This window comes from Heteronotia binoei, chromosome 1 (genome assembly GCF_032191835.1).
Source record: "Heteronotia binoei isolate CCM8104 ecotype False Entrance Well chromosome 1, APGP_CSIRO_Hbin_v1, whole genome shotgun sequence".
NCBI lineage: Eukaryota > Metazoa > Chordata > Lepidosauria > Squamata > Gekkonidae > Heteronotia > Heteronotia binoei.
Genome location: NC_083223.1, coordinates 69,841,756 through 69,860,911, shown reverse-complemented (window position 1 = coordinate 69,860,911; position 19,156 = coordinate 69,841,756). Strand labels below are relative to the sequence as shown.

Below are 19,156 nucleotides of genomic sequence, written 5' to 3'. Positions count from 1 at the left end.
GTTTCAGTTTTAAGCAGGACTTTTTTGTAGAAAAGGCCTAGCAGGAACTTATTTGCATCTCAGGCAACACATCCCTGATATCAACACTATTTCACACAGCTCAGCAGGAACTCATTTGCATATTAGACCACACCCCCTGGAGCCAAGCCAGCCGGAACTGCATTCCTGTGCATTCCTGATAAAAAAGACCTGGTTTTAAAGTAATTTTTTTTTTTCAAATTTAAATTCAGATATGAGTATATTCTTCCTCTAGCAAACAATTATTCATACATGGTTCCTGTGAATCTAACAAATTATGCAAATTCAAGATTTGGTATAATATCTCCTCAGCTTACTTGCTGAAACAATAAATGATGTCATTCATACCCTGTAACTTAGAAACAAAAGGATGGTAGCAAAGTCTGAACCTTTCAATAGTTCAATACTTCTGATGCAAGAGCCTAGCTTTTTTCTAAGTTTGCCCAAAGGACAGAAAGCAAGGCTGACACTTAGTAAGTTTTTTTTCCTATATGGATCCTCTCTAAAGACCATGGAGAAAACAGCAGGATTCAAAGCATTGCCAGTGGAATTAAGCTGATGAAGCAAGTTGTCTGCACCCCCTCCCCCCTCTTCAGCACACTGAGTCCTCCAAAAATTCTGCTCCTGGGGTCAAAAGACCCTCAAACAATAGCATGGAGTCTGCAGTGGGGTTGAAAAATCCATTTAAAACATCACTTTCTGCTCATCTGCCAAGCCTTTTCGCTAACAGCATTTTTTGATATTTTATGTCCAAAGTATATTTTAGCATACAATTTCCTTGATTTTCCAAAGTTGTCAGACACCTCCTGGCAGACTTCAAAAGCCTATAAAATAAAGTCTTGTGATTTTTTTTGGGGGGGGGGGTGTTGTTTTGTTTTGTTGGAGAGTGGGTTTAGAAGGATGATAGTATGTATTTCTTGTTTATAGAGTATGAAGCTGCAAAATGAAAACACTTTTTTAAAAAAAGTCTCCTTTTAAAAAGCATCCTGTCTACTTGAACTATCATTTCAAATGCTGTTTTATTTTTACTTTGGTGGCTTTCAAATCTTTGGGCATGGAAAAGAAAGTAGATTTTAGTGTGTATACTGCTATTTTGGTAGACAATATGTCCTGTAGAGATAAGTTTTCTATTTATGTCTAAATGTCCACTATTTATCATAGACAAAATGAAATTGCCCAGTGTAAGTACTTACATCTCTTTATTTCTTGATCTACATACTCTCTTTAGCCACATTCACCTGTTTCTTTAGATAGTTAAGTCATGACTGGGAATAAGGCCCATTGTGGGGGGAAATATAATGGGCTCTAGAAAGAGACTCTGAGCGAGTGCCCCTCCAACCTTGCTGTCTTCCCACCCACCCAAGTGAAGGCATTCACTCCCTTCCTCCAGAGAAGCTGATGTCTGTAATCTGAAAAGCAGTTCTAATTCTGAGTGATCTCCAGCCCTCACCTGGAGATTGGCAACAGAGGTTCCCCAGGAGGAAATGGCTTGCTTAGATGGTGGAATCTTTGGCTTTGTACCTGTCTGAGACAAACCCCACTGTCTCCAGGCTCCACCCCTCAAATCTCCAGGAATTTCCCAACCTGGAGTTGGCAACTTTTAAGTCACGATGGTGGTCATAGGGGGGCTGCTGCTGAACAGAAGCAAGCAGCCAGGCCTAGTTAGATCATGTCAGCCAGATAGTATCAAGTCACCCAAAAGGTGCTGGCAGGCTTAGGGTAGCCAGCCTCCAGGTTAAACCTGAAGATCTCCTGGGATCACAACTGAACTCGACAAACAGATCTCTCTCCCCATAATATGAACCCTGATAATCAAATTTCCAGATTCAGAGCATGTCATGTTTGCTCCTCTCAATCACTTTGGTATTTCCACTCCAAAAAATCTTCCACCATATACATATTATTTGACTATCTCTCAATGTCCAAGGGCTTTCTGTTTGGCTGTGTTAAATGCTAATCCTTCTCAGTTTGCCAGGGTAGATGTATTAATCTCCTATATTCTTATCAACTCTGTCCATGCCCTTAGCTAAGATTGATACCTCTTTTCATATTCTTCTCGTGTCCACTTTATGAAGATCTCAAAGCTCTTTTTATCTCCATATTTTTAGCTTGCCATTCTGAATTCTGAATCTCAGCTGCTTTGGATTTTTAACTTTGTGGTAAAAACCCTAAAATTACTTCATCTCTAGCCAATTTTTCCATTCCTTTCATCCTTTGTCAACCATTTTGGTACTCAAGAGCAGTGTCTTGTGGAACTTTGATAGGAGAAACGAAAGGAAAGATACCATACAATCAGAAAGGAAACCAATAAACTATACAATGTGAAATCAACTGCATACTAAGAACTGTAAATATTTTCATTTCTTATCACCTGAGCTAATTACACCCCAAAACCTATACATTGTTTGTTTGTTTTTTTACAAACAGACATTTTGCAAAACGCCCATATTAAAAGACAGCAAGGTGGAACACGGTGGGACACATGATATAGCACTTTTATTGGTCCACCCTCATCAAGCACATCCTATGCAGTTGTAAGTGTATTCCATTGATCACATGTGCTTCACCATCTGCATGCACATCTGGGCTCACTAATCAAACCCAAACCACCAGGTATTGTTGGTCATTTTACCCACTTTCAGTAAGATTCTATCTATACCAACTTAGGGGCATAGACAGCAGGCATTTGGATGTGTTCCATTCCCTCATTGTGCAGCTGGATTCCAGGCATGGTTTTCTACAAGAACAGCTGTTGCGTGGTCTATAACATCCCACTGGATATTGTATGTTCACAAATATAATATCGGATTGTAAATCCTACAGAAGGCTTGCAGAATCTAGAAGCTTTTAAGAAGCTGAGCAGATCTGTCAACAACTAACTTTTAAAAATAAATTCACTTTCCATACAAGCAGGGAAGGGTGGTTAAAAGTCCAATTAAATAAATAAATATTATTGAATTTCTTATCAATAATTTAACATGGTCACAAGAAAGCAGCTAAAAAGCGTAAATGCTAATATATAAACAAACCACTGATGCACTGTAAATTGGCACTTTCCCACTGTGCCATGTTTTTCTTGTTTTATATTTCTTGTTAGTAGTAAATACAAATAATGCTGCCCAGCAGAATACCACTGTTCTTTATTTTATTATAATTACAGCAGACTTACAGAAGAACAGTTAAACCTCAACTTAAGATTTAAAGAGTCACAACAACTTTTGATCTGGATGCTTTCATAGAGCCCGTACTGTATGACTGAAGGGAAAAAAAAACCCTTAAAAATTAATTCCCTTGGAAAACAGAACTCTTTTCTGAATAAATTACTAGCTGTGTATTAAAATGTTAAACAGATCATTCTCCTACAAATTAAAACGGAAAAGTGAACACTACAATGCTGATAATTCCAGATGATAATATTAAAAATAACATGAGAGATTTGACAAAGTCATTTGAAAACTTAATACAAAAGAAATAAAAATACTTTATAAAAGATTACTATATGCCTGTCAAGATTCAGTAAGTACAACTGCCCTAGGAGTTTAGTGGCAGCTCTTGAAAGCAAATTAGTCATTGTGAATTTGAAATGTGAAGTCACCATTTTTTAATTTAGCCTTTCCAGTATTTTTTTTTCCACTCTCTCAAAGAAATCAAGGTACAGGATACTCCAGCATACCCACTATCATGCAATCTAGTACACTTTACAGTCCATGTTGTTACTCACTCAAATAAATTATACAGCATCTGCTCAGGCTACTGGAGCAATAAAAATAATGACTTAATTACTCGTATTAGAATCAGGAGAGTACCAAAAGCAAAACATTACGTTGGTGGGCAGGGAGAAAGCTATTTCCCAAGGTATTCCATGAAACAAGAGTGCCGAAATGGAATGAATTACTTCTAATTAAGGACCTAATTATATTCTCCTGTTGTGAAAAGTGTGGTGTGGTTCTTAGAACTGAATTAGGATCTGGAAGGTCCAGGTCCAAATCAACACTATGCCACAGAAGCTTGCTGGGTGATCTTGGCCAGCCACATACTCTCAGCCTAACCTACCTCACAGGATTTTTGTGAGGATAAAATAGAGGAAAGAAGAATGATGTAAGCTACCTTGGGTCCTTACTGGGGACAAAAGAAAGGATATAAATGAAACAAAAATCAGGGTTTTAAAAAAATTCCAACTGTCATTGAATATTTTTAGTGAGCTGTACCAATGAATACCTTCTGCTAACTGGGAGTCTTGTTCCAAAAGAGGAGGCCTCATTATGGAAGGGCGGTTTCTCAGCAAAAGAGAATTAATGGATTGTATCCAGTAGTGGATTTCTGATTCTTCCCTTCCAGTGCAGACCTTTATGTTGTCTTCATGTTGTTCCTGGGGATTCCTGTCCTCCAGAGGCAGCATTTAAGAGTACATTTTAGGCTGCAGCAGGATAAAGGAAGTGAAAAGCCCCATGTTCCTGGGCTTTTAGCTCCCTATTTCCTCTTTTTAACTGATCCTCCCCAAAGAAGAGCATTCATGCTGGCTAGATTTAATGCATTACCATCGGCCATCCTTTTCGGAAGATACCACAGAATCCCCCGCAATCTTAGACGATGCCCTTGTAGTCAAGGAGTCATCGAAACGGTCCCTCATGTTCTTTTGGACTGCCCTTTTTATAGCAGTCCACGTGCAAGATATCTAGATTCACTGCTTTCTGACCATCAAGACCTTTCTGACAATGCCAAGGTTCGTTTTCTACTCCACGGGAAACACAACTTTGTCACTACTCACGTTGCTTGCTTTTTACAGGTTGCGATCCAAATCAGAGAGGCTTTTACTCATGCATAGCTTACTGCTATTTTATGTCATTTAACTTTTGCTGTTTTTTTCTAAGGTTTTATTATATTCTATAGTGTCAGTGTTGGTTTTAAAGTATACTGTATTTTTGTATCAATGCCAATAAAGGTCTATGGTATGGTATGGTGTCTGGTGGAAATCCCTTCTGTCATAGGAAATTGTCACTCAATACAAGCCTTTGGCTTCAAACCAATGTCTGTTACAAAAGATGCTTAGTATAAAAATTGAGTGAAAAGGTGTTATTGTACATTATAAGTCTTTCTTTCAACTAAGTAGGCCCCCTCCAGTTGCCACCTGTCTAGCCTCAGAAGGCAGAAAAACTCAAAGCAGGGCCTTTGAAAATGACTATAGTGGTTGGGTAGGACCACAACAGAGTAGTTGGTCCTTCCAGTAAGTTGGTCCTAAACCATATAGAGCTTTAAAGATCAATATCAGCACCTTGATTTGCATCTGGAAACAGATTGGGAGCCAGTGTAGATAGGCCAAATCTGGAACAATATGGTTCCCATGACCCATTGCAGCCAGCATTCTTACTGCAGTATTCTGCAGCAACCGAAGTTTCCAAACACTTTTCAAGGGCAGCATCATGTAGAACACATTGTTGTAATCTAATCTAGATGTTACCTGGGCATACACTACAGTGGCCAGATCTTTTCTGCTTAGGAAAGGCCACTGCTTGCTAATTCAATTAAAAACACATAAACAAACAACACTAGAAGGAGGGCCAATAAACATTATTGGGGGTATGCCTGACAAAACGAAAAAGTTTTCACCTGCTGGCAAAAAACCTTGACATAGGGAGGCAGACAAATCTCCCTGTAGACAGAGTTCCAACGTTTTGGTGCCATGACTGGGAAGGCCCTTTCTCTAGTTACTATGTGTCTAGTTTCAGATAGCAGGTGCAGCTGAAGCAAGGCCTCTGAAGGTGACTAGAGAATATGGGTAGATTCATACAGAAGAAAGTGGTCCTTAAGGTATGTTGGTCCCAGGCCTTACAGGGTTTTGAAGGTCATTATCAGCATCTTGAATTGCATCTGGAAGCACACTGGAAACCAGTGTAAATGGAACTAAATTGGAGTGATATGGTCCCTATGACCCACTCCAGTCAATGCTCTGGCTGCAGAATTCTGTACCAACTGAAGTTTCCAAACAGCCTTCAAGGACAGGCCCACACAGAGTACACTGCAGTAACCTAATCAAGATGTCAATAGAAAATGCACCACAGTGGCAAGAGGTTTTCTGTCCAGGAAGGCCTACAGCTGGCTCACCAGCCAAAGCTACTGAAAGGCACACCTGGCCACCACTGCCACTGGCTTATCCAACAGGCCTAAGTCCAAGAGCACCCCCAAGCTACAAATCTGCTCCTTCAGTGGGTATGCAACTGCATCCAGAACACAGGACAACCCATTTCCTGCATCAGACCATCTCTCCACAAAAGTAGCACCTCCAATTTGTTGGGATTATATTTTATCTTATTAGCCCTCATCCATTCCAAAACTGCTCCAGGCACTTGTTCAGTTTCCACAGCCTCCCTGGGATTTTCTGGTAGCATAAGATAGAGCTGAGTGTCATTTGCATGTCAGCGGCAGCTCAACTCAAATCTCCAAATGACTTCTCCCATCGGCTTTACATGGATGTTAAAAAGCATGAGAAATAAGATGGAACTTTGGGGAACCTCACAGGCCAATGGCCAAGGGGCAGAGCAGCGGTACCCCAACACCACACTTTGAAACCTACCCTCAAGGTAGCATCAGAACCACCACAGAACTGTATACCTCTGACCCAATCCCAAAAGGTGATCCAGAAGGATACCATGATTGACAGTATAGAAAGCCACCAAGAAGTCCAGAAGAATTAACATGGTCTCACTCCCCCTGTCCATTTCCTGGTACATGTTATCTGCTAGGGCTACCAAGGCCATTTCAGTCCTATAATGAGGCCTGAAACCAGACTGGAATGTTTCTAAGCAATCCACTTCATTCAGACCAGCCACCACTCAAATCACCTTGTTCCAGAATGGCACATTTGAGACTGGACAGTAGTTATTCAATTCTCCTGAGTCCAGAGTAGGTTTCTTTAGGAGTGAACACTGCCCACTTCAAGGCAATATATACTGAACAACGTGCAAGGTTAGGTATAAATGCAGATCTCACAGATGAAATGAAAATTAGCAAAGGTACAAGACAAGGCTGTCCGCTTTCGCCGTTGCTATTTATAATGACTCTTGAAACCTTATTGATGCAAATACAAGATGATGAAGAAATAGAAGAATGAGAATTAAAGGTTTTACCTATAAATATAAAGCATTTGCAGATGATATAATGTTTATAAATGAAAATCCTATACAAGTAACACCTTTGTTGTTAGCTAAAATACAAAATTTTGGAGAATTGGCGGGACTTTATGTTAATAAGGAAAAATCAAAACTTTTATGTAAAAATATGCAAGTAAATAAACAAAAGGAACTGCAGAGGCTAACAGGATGTGAAGTTACTTCTAAAGTAAAATATTTGGGTGTGGAAATAACAATGAAGAACATTGATTTGTTTAAAAATAATTATGAAAAGTTATGGCGTAAAATGGATGAAGATATGATAAAATGGAACAAGCTTAATTTGTCATTGCTTGGGAGAATTGCTGCAATTAAGATGAATATTTTGCTGAGAATACTGTATTTATTCCAAATTATCCTGATTGCAAAAGACTGCAAACCATTTAATAAATGGCAAAGAAAGATTTCAGAATTTATATGGGCTGGAAAGAAACCAAGGATTAAAATGACAGTTTTAACAGACGCTACGGAAAGAGGAGGATTTCAACTACCAGATTTAAGACTATATCATGAAGCAGTTTGTTTGGTATGGATAAAAGATTGGGTGGTGTTACTGAATAAAAAACTTTTGACGCTGGAAGGTCATGGAAATAAATTTGGCTGGCACACTTATATGTACTATGGGAAGAAAAAGATGGATGTTTTTTTCTCTCACCATTACATAAGAAGTAATTTGCTAAATATCTGGATGACGTATAAGAAATATGGTGATGCGAGAAAACCACTAAGGATAGTGCCTGCAGAAGTAATAAAAATAACAGCTGAGATACAAGGAAAATGGATGTCATACAATCAATTATTAAAAATACGTAAAATATAGTTGAAAACTGCTGAGGAGCTGAATTATAAATATGACTGGTTTCAAATGCAACAAATAAAGAGTTTGGTGGAAAGTGATCTTAAAACTGAAGGAATAAGACGAGAACAAACGGAAATGGAAGAAGTTTTGCTTGGAGATAATGAAAAATTAATTTCAAAAATCTATGTTACTTTTAAAATGGTCTACAGAAGATGAAGTAGTGAAATCTCAAATGATTAAGTGGGCAATTAATGTAAATAAAGACAGATGGACACATGGGAATATTTGTGGAAGAACTCTATGAAACTCTCAACATGTCAGAGTATCAACGAAAATTGTTTTAAGATGATGTACAGATGGTATATGACTCCTAAAAAGTTGGCAAAGATGAACAATAAGATACCAGATAGATGTTGGAAATGTAAAAAACATGAAGGTTCTTTCTACCATATGTAGTGGACTTGTGAAAGGACGAAAATGTATTGGCAGATGATTCAACAAGAGATTTCTAAGATCTTGGGGTATGAATTTAACAAAGTCGCATAGACTTTTCTGTTGGGATTACAAATGGAAAAATTTTCAAAAGAAGATAGGACTTTAATCTGATACAAGCTGTCAGCAGCTAGGACACTGTATGTGCAGTTGTGGAAGCAAGAAAAAATACCAGAAAAATGGGATTGGATTGTAAAAGTTATGACATGGAGTGAAATGGACAAGTTAACAAGAACTTTAAAAGACTATGATTTAGAAGTATTTAAGATGGAGTGGAAAAAGTTTAGAAGATATGTAGAAAAAGAGTGGAAAATAAAAGGGCATTGGACAATTTTTGATAATGACTAAGTATAAGAGGGAGGAGGATATGAATTTTGGTTCTTATGAATTAAGGATACCTTTAATACTAATATCTTAAGTATAGTACACCAGCAGGGGTCTAATAACGGGGGAAGGGGTAGGTAGAAAGTAATATATGGGATAGAGGGGAAAAGTAGTTATTCATGATATAAGAAATTGAATATACTACCATATGTTACTAATAAATTATTTGAAACACAAGGCAGGTGCAACCAGCCCATCTCTCAGACAGCATTTAGTCTCGTGAACCCCCCCCTCCCACCAGCAGATTTAAGCAGCTAGCCTGGACAAGGGTCATACAAACGGGTGACAAATCTCAAACTTCCAAGAATCCTGTCCACATCCTCAGACTGCACAAGCTGAAAGTTAGTTATCACACACAACTGGACAAATCTGCACCCTTGGACCATCTGATTCTGTTCTAGCGATCTTATCTCTTACAACACTACATTTCAGCTATAAGGGTATTTCTGACATAGGTTGAACATGAAAATGTGCAAGTTATTTTGTGACAGACTGGACTTCCAAGCCTTTTCCCGCAAATCAGATACACAGATCTGGCTAGGGTTCAATAGTGGTGGAGACAAACAAGCTACATACTCAGAGGGGTCTGGAAATTTTTTAAAGGATACAGTTATAAAAAGTTAACATTAATATTTTATATTACTGTATGTGTTCATTTGGTGAGATGGCACACAGGACATACCAGTGTTGATATGTTGATGTGTTTTGTGTTGATGGTAAATGTGAGTGTAACTCTCCATACACTGTGGAATGAATACCACTGCTTTAATTATGTTGGCTTTTAATTTTCATTGGCTTTCCATGACAGGAAATTGTGGGGTACGGTAAAGTATTTGAAGGAGCCACTTTTGCCTTGACAACTGTTGACAGGTATGTGAAAACCTTATAAATATAAAAATTAAATCTTACATTAATGAATGAATGAGAAAATTAAGCTAAACCAGTACCAAATATACCCTAAGCTTATCTGGCGCTCTCTCTTAAAATCAAATTTAAATGTACATCTTTTTGCATAGAGATAACCATGGAACATGGTTATGTTTTCCCTGTAGTCTTGTCATATGTAACCAAGCCTTAAGAAAGCAAATGCTTCACTATTTATGCCACATGGCTTTGAAATATCACATCCTCAAAGTTGTAGAGTTGTTAGATATGTTCAGAGACCCATGTTAATGTATAAAAAAGAAAATGTTTGGGAGTAATCTAGATTAGCTCAACTGTACAAGACAGAGTACATTGTAAATTTAATAGACTCAGAAACCAAATAATAATATTGTAATAAATATTGAGAGTAAAATATTCATGGAGCATTGTTGAGCATGCAACATTTTTTTATATTGCCATGGACACCAGGCCAAGTTAGAGAATATCCACATATAATCAGGTTGCAGATTGTAAAATTTGTGAATTACATAAAATTATTAAAGTCTCCTAGTGTGAACAAGGTTTTCATAGGCTCAGATAAATCTCTTAGAGTGCAACCCTAAACAGAGTTATTTTGAGTCTCTGCTAGTAATCGTCATATTGCAAGTGTCCCAGATTTTTAATATAACTGTTATAAAACTATGTGGGAACCCTTGAGACTTTTCAGTATTTTGTGTGTGTGTGTGTGGGGGGGGGGGGGTTATAATCACCAGGTTGCCCACTTACTGGCTTCTATTTCCCTGCTTGCCAGCTGCTTCACACAGTGGCAGTGGGGGACAGTGGCAGAGGCCCCTGGTCATCTTGCAGTGCTGTCTCTAATGGCTTGCTCACCTGTCCATATGAATCACTGCTGCCTCCATAGTGTGAATGAAGTTAGGAGAATGGAGATGCATTGTGTGCACAAGTGCAGACAAGGCTCCTCCACTGGGTGGGATTTATACCCTCTTCTATTTTAAAAATGTTTTCAGATTCTTCTGCAAACTTCAGAGGGGTTTTCAGGGAAGGAATTGTTTTCTGCCTCCATGGCCTTGATTTAAGTATCTGCAGACAGATAGCCTTTGCAGTCTATTCAACCAGAACAATTCTACTATGACCACCACTGGGTGAAAAAAGGGTACCTTGGTTCTGAGAATGACTTTGCTGCCTATAGGCCTTGTATGTTCATCATGTCAAACATATAATCAGACATATAAACAAAACACACTTTTCCCTCTAATGTGGATTATTTTATTATTTATTTGTGATTATATGTGATTTGTGATTATTTGTGATATAATTGTAATTATTATTTTATGATTTTCAGACATGTTACATCATGTACCAAACAGAAAGCCAGAAGTAACTGATGATAGCTAATATGCATATATTATTTGTGATCTATAAAATTATTTCATTAAATGGTACAATACATATATATATCATTTCTATCATACAGTTCTCAAATTTCTCAGAAAATTGTAGTTAACCATTGTAGAAATTTGAAGATCAGTTTTCAAAAAATGCTTAGCTGATAATAAAAATGTACCAGTTTAGTATAATGACTCAATAATAAAATTCAAGTATACCTAATAAGCACACAATTTAAAAAAACAACCAAGCATCACACCCTGACAGAAATAGAAGTGTGTGTGTGTGTGTGTGTATATATATATATATATATATATATATATATATATATATATATATATATATAGGATTCCAGTAATAGAATGTGAAAGCTTTGTTTTTATGCAAATGCTTTATGTTTTTTCAAATATTTATTTATTTGGAACATTTTAATCCCAACTTTCCACCTTAATGGGGACCTAAGTATTTTCTAACATCATAATATTACCAATGACAAGCCAAAGTTAGCGCAAGTAAGGCACATTTGAAATAGAAATATATTTTCCCCCAAAGTCCGGGACTTCCATATTTTAAAACAACAACCAAAAAAATCCCATTTTCACTAGCTGAGTTCTACTAGGTACATTGTTACAAGCACTGACTCACAATTTCCACCTACGTCAAAAGAGAAAAATAGGTAGAAACATGTATTTGGCAAACACAGTTGTCACCCACACACATCTTCATTTCCTAGGTACCCTGCGGTTTAACTGGGATGGGTACTGAAAGAAGCATGTATAACAAGAGGAATGGCAGGTGTTTTGCAATTCAAATTTAATTGTTCCCCAAATATAGCAGCTGAGGAAATGACACTACAAATGCCTATACTGCATAGCCTCGGCATTCACTGAATGGCTGTTCCGTCTAAATCTCTGGGGGAATGATAAACCTCAATTTGCCAAAGCATGATAGCTGTCAGCCTAATATAGAATACTTAACAAAGAGACACAAAATGCAGGGTTGCCAACTTTGTTTCCTGTAGCTGTCCCTTTAGTATTTTGATCTGCAAGCAATTATCAGGTGTTGTTATTTAACTTCACGGCATGAAAATCTTCAGCTGCCCATTTCCACTCATTATTTATTTATTATTGTCAATTTATAACCCACCCTCTCCCAAATGGGCTCTGGGTGGATAACTACAATCAATAACATAAGATTAAAATCAAATACATATAATAAAACAATATACAATCTAAAAACAATATAACAATCTAAAAACAAACTCCAATTCTGTAGTTGGTAGTATCATTAACCTTCTATTAAAGGGAACAGACTTCTTTTTCTCCCTGTCCAGTTGGCAACCTTGTACATAAGTCTAACTTCTGGAACATAAACTTAACAGTTACCAGCTATCTTCTGCTTTAAGAGACATTCATTTATTTAAAGGAATCTCCCTTTCTCTTATCCCCCGATATGATAGCTGAATAAATCATGGGTGCTCTATGGGATACACAACTCAGTTCTGGAGTGTAACTTGATGAAACAGTGAAGTCTAAAATGCAAGAAGGTAGAATAGTAATCTACTAGTCTCATCAGTCCTCTCTAGACCATGGAATCCCTAACACCATCACCTATTTTCCCCCAGAAGAGAAAAAAAAAAGTGTATTTACAAAGTCTTCCATTTAATTTTTATTATGAGTCAACAAAGAACCCTGGCAGCCATTTGTCACATTTTCCATCAATCCCAAGACTATCTTAATGCATCCATCACAAACATAACCAGCAAGTTCTCTATAAATCTACCCACCCTCCTCCAACTGAGTTCATAGAAAACTGGCCTGCCAGCTGTTACTTTCCTATAAAAACTGATCTTCGGGGAGTGGGTGGAAGAAAGAATGTGGTTCTCCCCATTGCCATCAGGAATGGGTTAAAGTCCGCAACTGTTCCCAAAAACAATTAGAGCCTTCAAATGCTAATAGGTTCCCATGTCTCTCAGACACTTTCTGCAGTTTAATTGTCTTAATAGTCAGCTTCAAGTATCACAATTTGGGGGGGAAATTCCTTATTCTAAGGGACATTAATTAGCTTTAAATGATGTTAAATACCATCCCTGCCGTTACAAGGGCTTCTATGGGATCTTTACAAGAAACAAGCATTTGAGTAATTTAAAATCACTTTGCAGCCCTCATCCCCCAGCTGCAGACTATATTTGGAGAAACATGAAAGTCAACACAAGTCCTGTCTCCATACTACTTTAACCAGTATCACCTTCTCCACCTGCCCCCCTCCCTGCCCCAGAGGGCACTAATCTTTAGCCTCCTTTAGCCTGAATATAGTAGTTGAGATACTCCCTCCCTGCCCCCATCCCTTATGAGTATCTTTGGCAGCTCAGCAGTTAGAGCAGCTTCAGCTTTTCTTCTCCCACACCACTCAGCCTTGGCTGCCCTTAAAGAAAATCCTCACAGAACAACGTGTCAATTTTACATTCCTTTACAAAGGCAACTTCTATTAGGGAGACCGGCAGCTTGGCTCTGCCTCCCCATAGACAGAGAGCTTTGTGACCATGTAGAAACCAGGGAGAGAGAAAACATTTCCTGCATTAAAATGCAACCTCCTTCAGCACAGGGAGCTATGCTTAGATAGGGGGCAGATTCTCTTCCCCAGTCTTCTTTTTCTCTCTCTCTCTCTCACACACACACGCACATACTCACTCACTCCCTAGTTCCATACCAAATTTATATAATTGCACAGGAAAAAAACAGTCTTCTCATTTGCACAATTTCCTAACCATATTAGGTAATGTAAATCTAGGTATCAGATTAATTTTTCCTCATACATCAGTATACTTAACATTTTGCATCTCTGAACTATAACGGTTCCATATTTTAACAGTTCTATTTTTATGTCCCTAACACTTCTTCCCTATGAAGCTTTCAGGTCCAGATGGTTATTTCCCTAACATATTCCTGCATCTGCTTCCTCTTCTTCTCTGCATATCTACAGGTAGAGGGGAGGGGATAGGGAGGCATACAGGAAGAAAAGACTGAATGAATCTTTGTGATGAACAGAGGCAGGTGGCACCCAGAAATATCTAACAGTATCGAGACCTAGCATAGCTCAATGGTTGCTTTGTTGTTTTTTAATTGCTAACATTATCAAAATACAACCTCCACACCTGTATAATTATTTCACTTTGATATCATCACCTCTTATGCAACTTTTATTGCCTGGGTGTTGGAGAGAGAGAAGAGAATTGGCTCTCCTGCGGCTTCTTTCTCTATGGACAAGATGAACACCAAGTGAATTTCTCCTCTGTGTATGTCTGTGTGCATGTACGCGACTTAGGGTTAATGTTCCTTTTCAGAAGTCAACAGCAAAGATGCATAATAGATGTTTCCTTATTTCAGAATACCACAGAGCACATCTTGCAACCTACCTTATTTTTAAAACTTTTCTTTTAAGGCAACACTAGTATTGCTTACATCTCTGCCCCACCTTTCTTCCATTATGGAACTCAAGGCAACAATAACAGGGTTTCCTATCCAAGCACTGACCTATCTCATGCCTACTTAGCTTCAATGAGATTATGTACCTTGCAATTGTCCCCTTGGACCAGCAGTGCCAGTGGCCACAGCTAACTCTGTTAAACTCAACATATTTTTTTAGCTGCTGATTGGAATGTAATCAGGATTGCCCTTCACCCTCAACCTCTGGTGTCCTGAGCACTTTGAATGTGTAGACCTTTATTCAGGTTACTCACATGCCTTTGGAAATATCTTCCTTGCAAAGCCAAAGCAACAGGATTACATGAGAATAAACATATGGTATCTGGGTGGTTGCAGTGAGAACAAGAGAGAGAGCAACTTTGTTTCCATCCTATTAGCATTATTGAAGCAGGGCTGAGAACAAGAACATAAATCCTTGGTGAAATATGAGGAAACTGTTCAACAGAGATTAAAACAAAACACTGATATTAGATTAACTTTTAAAAAATTAAACCCTTCCTTCTGGAAGCAATCCAGAAGATGATTGTCCACAGACCTTTAGAAATCCTTTGATGTGGGCAGCTGGTGTGGAGTGCAACTCAAACCAATACATATACACACATACATATAGATAGATAGGTAGGTATCAGAAGAATCAAAAGCAAGATAGGACTTTGGGACAATTGAGACCTACTAAAGAGTACCTACCTTCCTTCGGTGGACGCTTGGCTTCCCTGGTAAGGTTGCAGACCTGGGTAGTTTGCAGCTCCTGGGTGAGACAGCCTTCCGTTTGCTCATTAAGGGGCAGTACTACATTATTAAGCAACACCAGGGAATGGTCATCTCCCCCCCATTCCCCCAAGTGCTGAGGGCAGGTGCATTTTGTATACATGATCCCACAAGATTCAGTTCTCCCATTCTCAGATTTCAAGCAGCTCTCCAGCCAAGTGCATAATATATGGCAACCAAATTGGCTTGGGCTCACCTTGTTCAAAACCAAAAATTCAAAGAAAGATTTCTGATCATCTTCCTTTTTGTATAATCCTATGAAATCGAAAGGGTAGACCCGGCGTATCTGAATGAAATTCTTATCATATTGCAGAAATACAAAAGCATTCTTGGAATCGCAGAGCTGCATTATAGAATGATTATTCTTTAAGAGATCCTTAATTTTTTCATGGGAAAAATGATCAAACTGATAAGCCAGGAGAGAAAAGTTAGAGCAGCTGAAGTCCTTTTTGGAAAATTTCAGGTAAATACTATATTTGGTCGGATCTGGATTTTCCAGCGTCCAAGTGCAGTTTGTAAAGTTTTTGGGGAACATTTCGCTTACAGAATACGATCCGTAAATGACCCCCTTCACCAGCGTTGAACACCAGAAGTCTTGGGTGGCATTAAATCCAAACATAACCAGTAGATAGGTGGAAAATATATAAATCAGCAAATTACGAACAGCCTTCATCCTATGTCATTTGGCCTGCAGGAAAGGAAAGAAAAATGCAGGTCGAATTCTCCATGCAATGAAAATCAAACTCCTTCCAGTATTTCTGCCAGATGTTTTCAAGATTTCAGATAGATTTTTTTTTCCAAATGGCAGGTAATTTCTTTTTTAAATTATATCACATAAAAAATTTGGATACTGTGTGAACAGCACCACCATGTGGCCAATGTAACTGTCACATTCTCTATAGTCTTATTTTTTTAAAAAAATAATAATAACATTTGTTATATTATTAATTGAAATGTCTCCTCCTGCTTAGTATATATTCAGCTTCATATCCCCTACTTTTAAATACTTAATTAACATTTAAAGCCAGTGGTCTTTATCTGTTCACAACAGAAACACTAATTGATTTATAACATTAGGAACTTTCTATACATAAAACCAATTTCTCTTTGAAGGAAAAACCAGGAACAGCTACTATTCTCTTACATCTTTTCTGTTGGGTTTGAGAGTAATTGTGATGAGTGACATTCATGACTGAAAAATGCGCATTGTTTTTTGCTATAGATGGGGCATTATTTCCCATGTAGTTGCATGCCATTGCAGTAGCAACCCGGATATATTAAGATCCCGTTTTCAAGAAGAATCTGGTATGATATTTAGTAAGATCCAACAATTTATTAAAATACTGAAAGTATTATCTTGAGGGAAATATGGCTAGTTAGACAGCAAGAACTTTTTGCTGGCTGTTAGGTTAAGATTCACAATTTTGAACACTACCATTTCTGCATGATTCAGCCTCTTGGGATACATGAAGAGGATCTACATGCAGCCCAAGACAGTACTGCTGTGCTTGGATGGCTCTCTGAATATGAGCATGGATTAGGTCTTCTTAGCTATCCCTTGCCTTTTATTTCTGTTGTTCTTGTTTTGCAGCTGTGTTGGTTGATGAAGGAGATTATCTCTTCTCTTTACCAGTTCTATCACAAATACAGCAACTGCATCAGTGCCCTCAGTACTTACAACAGTACTGGATTTGCTTTCTCATAACAGAAGGTAAAGACATGAATTTTGTCTGTATTTTCCTCCAGAATGTATATTTATATGAATATATCATGTTCAGCATTAACAACTGTGAGAAGTTGCTTCAGCCTTATTCATCTTTACTCTCTTCATAAGTGGGAGCTGACATAAGGGAGGCCAGTTTAATACTTATAAACTCTTTAGTTGACACTGTTGTTTGTTTACAGATACACATACGAAGAGTTACCAAGCTCTTGAAAAAAGTCTCTCTCTCTGCCTCTCTCTCTTTCATCTCCCCTTTGAATGACCAGGCATCTCCCACCCCCAATTGCGTAATGCTGAACAAATCGTGGGATACAGTTTCCTGAAAGAGATTTTGCACTTCACAGATTATAAATTGCACACTCTAAATGCAGAGAAGGGGAAACAGCATCAGCTCGTGTTCTCTTTAAATTTGTGGTTTCACAGAGAGATTTGGAGAAAACTGAAATTGTTGTGGGAAATAGCTTCTACTGGACATATTAGATTTTTCTGTTTTGTGACAGTCACAAGAAACAACAACTGGCTTCTTTACAAAAATAGGCTGTTAGGCCATTCAAGTGAAAAGTAAGAAAACTTGCTTTTGGTAAAACCTGCAAATAATCACTTAAGCTTTACACATGTAAAGCTGGAGCACTTTGGAAACACTGAAGCTCTGTGCAGTATTATTCTGGCGGGTCTAGTGGTTGAAAGGCAATGTGACAAGAAAGCTCTAAATTAGAGATTCCATTAGTGAGAGGGGACCTACCTCACCAGCTGAAACGAGTGTATGTCCTGGTTTTCAAATGAGACTAAGAGCCTGAGAAATGAAGTGTGTGTGAATGATAGTGTGTGTTGGGGGGCGGGGGGGAGGGGGGCTCCCAGTAAAATAAAAAATACAAACATCTGCAGCGCTCGATTGCTTTCCATTAAGAAACCCGGCAAAAGGGGCAGCATTCTGGCTTGTCTGAACATGAGACAATCCTCCATAAGCTACAAACAGGGCTCTCTCTTTGGGGCACACTGGATCAAGCAAGAGAGTATCTGGGGGTTGCGATGCAGCAAATTGCCAAACGTTAGAACTTCTCATTCATTTCAGAAGCAAGAGGCTCCAATGGGAGCATGGCGGGGAAGATCCGCTTAAAAGGTTAGTCCCTTAAAAAAAAGTAGGCTTTGCCCGTTTTCACCTGCTTTTCTCCCCAACGTTTTTATTTCCCCCTTCTAAGTGACACTGTGGTCTAATCGAACCTAGACGGCGCCATCACTCCACTGATCTGCTCCAGAACTGAAGACTTCCCTTAAACTTCGTATTAACCTCCGGATCTCCCCCTTCTCCCCTCGCAGTAACACCCCCCCCTCCCGCCCATGGTGCACAAACCTGCCTGGCTTGGGAAGGCTCCCTGGGTGGTAACTGCTCGCCCACCTGCCGAGGGAACTTCTCTAACTTTTGGATGGTGGCCCGGGGGGGGGGAGGGGTGCACTTGGCTGCAGGAATCCTGTCGGACTGCGTGTCTTTTCTCTCCCTTCATCAACAGTCCAGCCTTCCTCCCCGCCATCCCGAGCTTCGCGTCTCTCTTGCCACCACCCCCGCCCCCCCCGCCCGCCACCCAAGCCTTACCTTCCACTCCGAAAGCAGGCAGGCTATTTCTCTAAGAAGATCCTAGCACCACAGGCACACGTCCCAAAATCAGGCACGGCGAGATTCCCCTTCTGGCGGAAGCACCGTTGCCCATTTTCCTCAGCTCGCATTCAAAACCAAGACAGCAGGGAGGGAGGGGGTGAATTAAACCGCAGAAGACCGGGGGAGGGGGGGGGAGAGAAACTCGGCACAGCCAAAGGGTTGTTTCCAGATCCACAAAATCCAGCCACGTATAAAGGGAGAAAAGCAAAAAAGCCCAAACCACGAAAGAAAGGGGGGGGAGGGGTTTAAAATGGACTTGTCTTAACAGCAGAGGCTTTCTTTCTCTTTTACGAAAAAAACTTGGAAATCAAGTCTAACCCAACAACCGAGAGAGAGAGAGAGAGAGAGACCAGGCGCCAGAGACAACAAGCGAGGAGACGAACTCAAAAGAGATCC

At 39.0% G+C, this 19,156-nt stretch overlaps 1 protein-coding gene across 4 annotated transcripts in view; it reads right to left on the bottom strand.

Moving 5' to 3' along the window:
- Window positions 1-18,858, bottom strand: part of ADGRB3 (adhesion G protein-coupled receptor B3) — a 730,220-nt gene extending 711,362 nt beyond the window's left edge. For all 4 annotated transcript variants that reach the window (XM_060235460.1, XM_060235469.1, XM_060235479.1 and 1 more), the window contains exons 1-2: window positions 18,698-18,858; window positions 15,303-16,071 (exon numbers count right to left, since the gene is read on the bottom strand). In XM_060235460.1, coding sequence (XP_060091443.1) covers window positions 15,303-16,056 — 754 coding nt within the window. In that variant the 5' untranslated portion in view covers window positions 16,057-16,071; window positions 18,698-18,858. The remainder of the gene's footprint in view (window positions 1-15,302; window positions 16,072-18,697) is intronic.
- Between the last annotated feature and the right edge of the window lie 298 nt (window positions 18,859-19,156).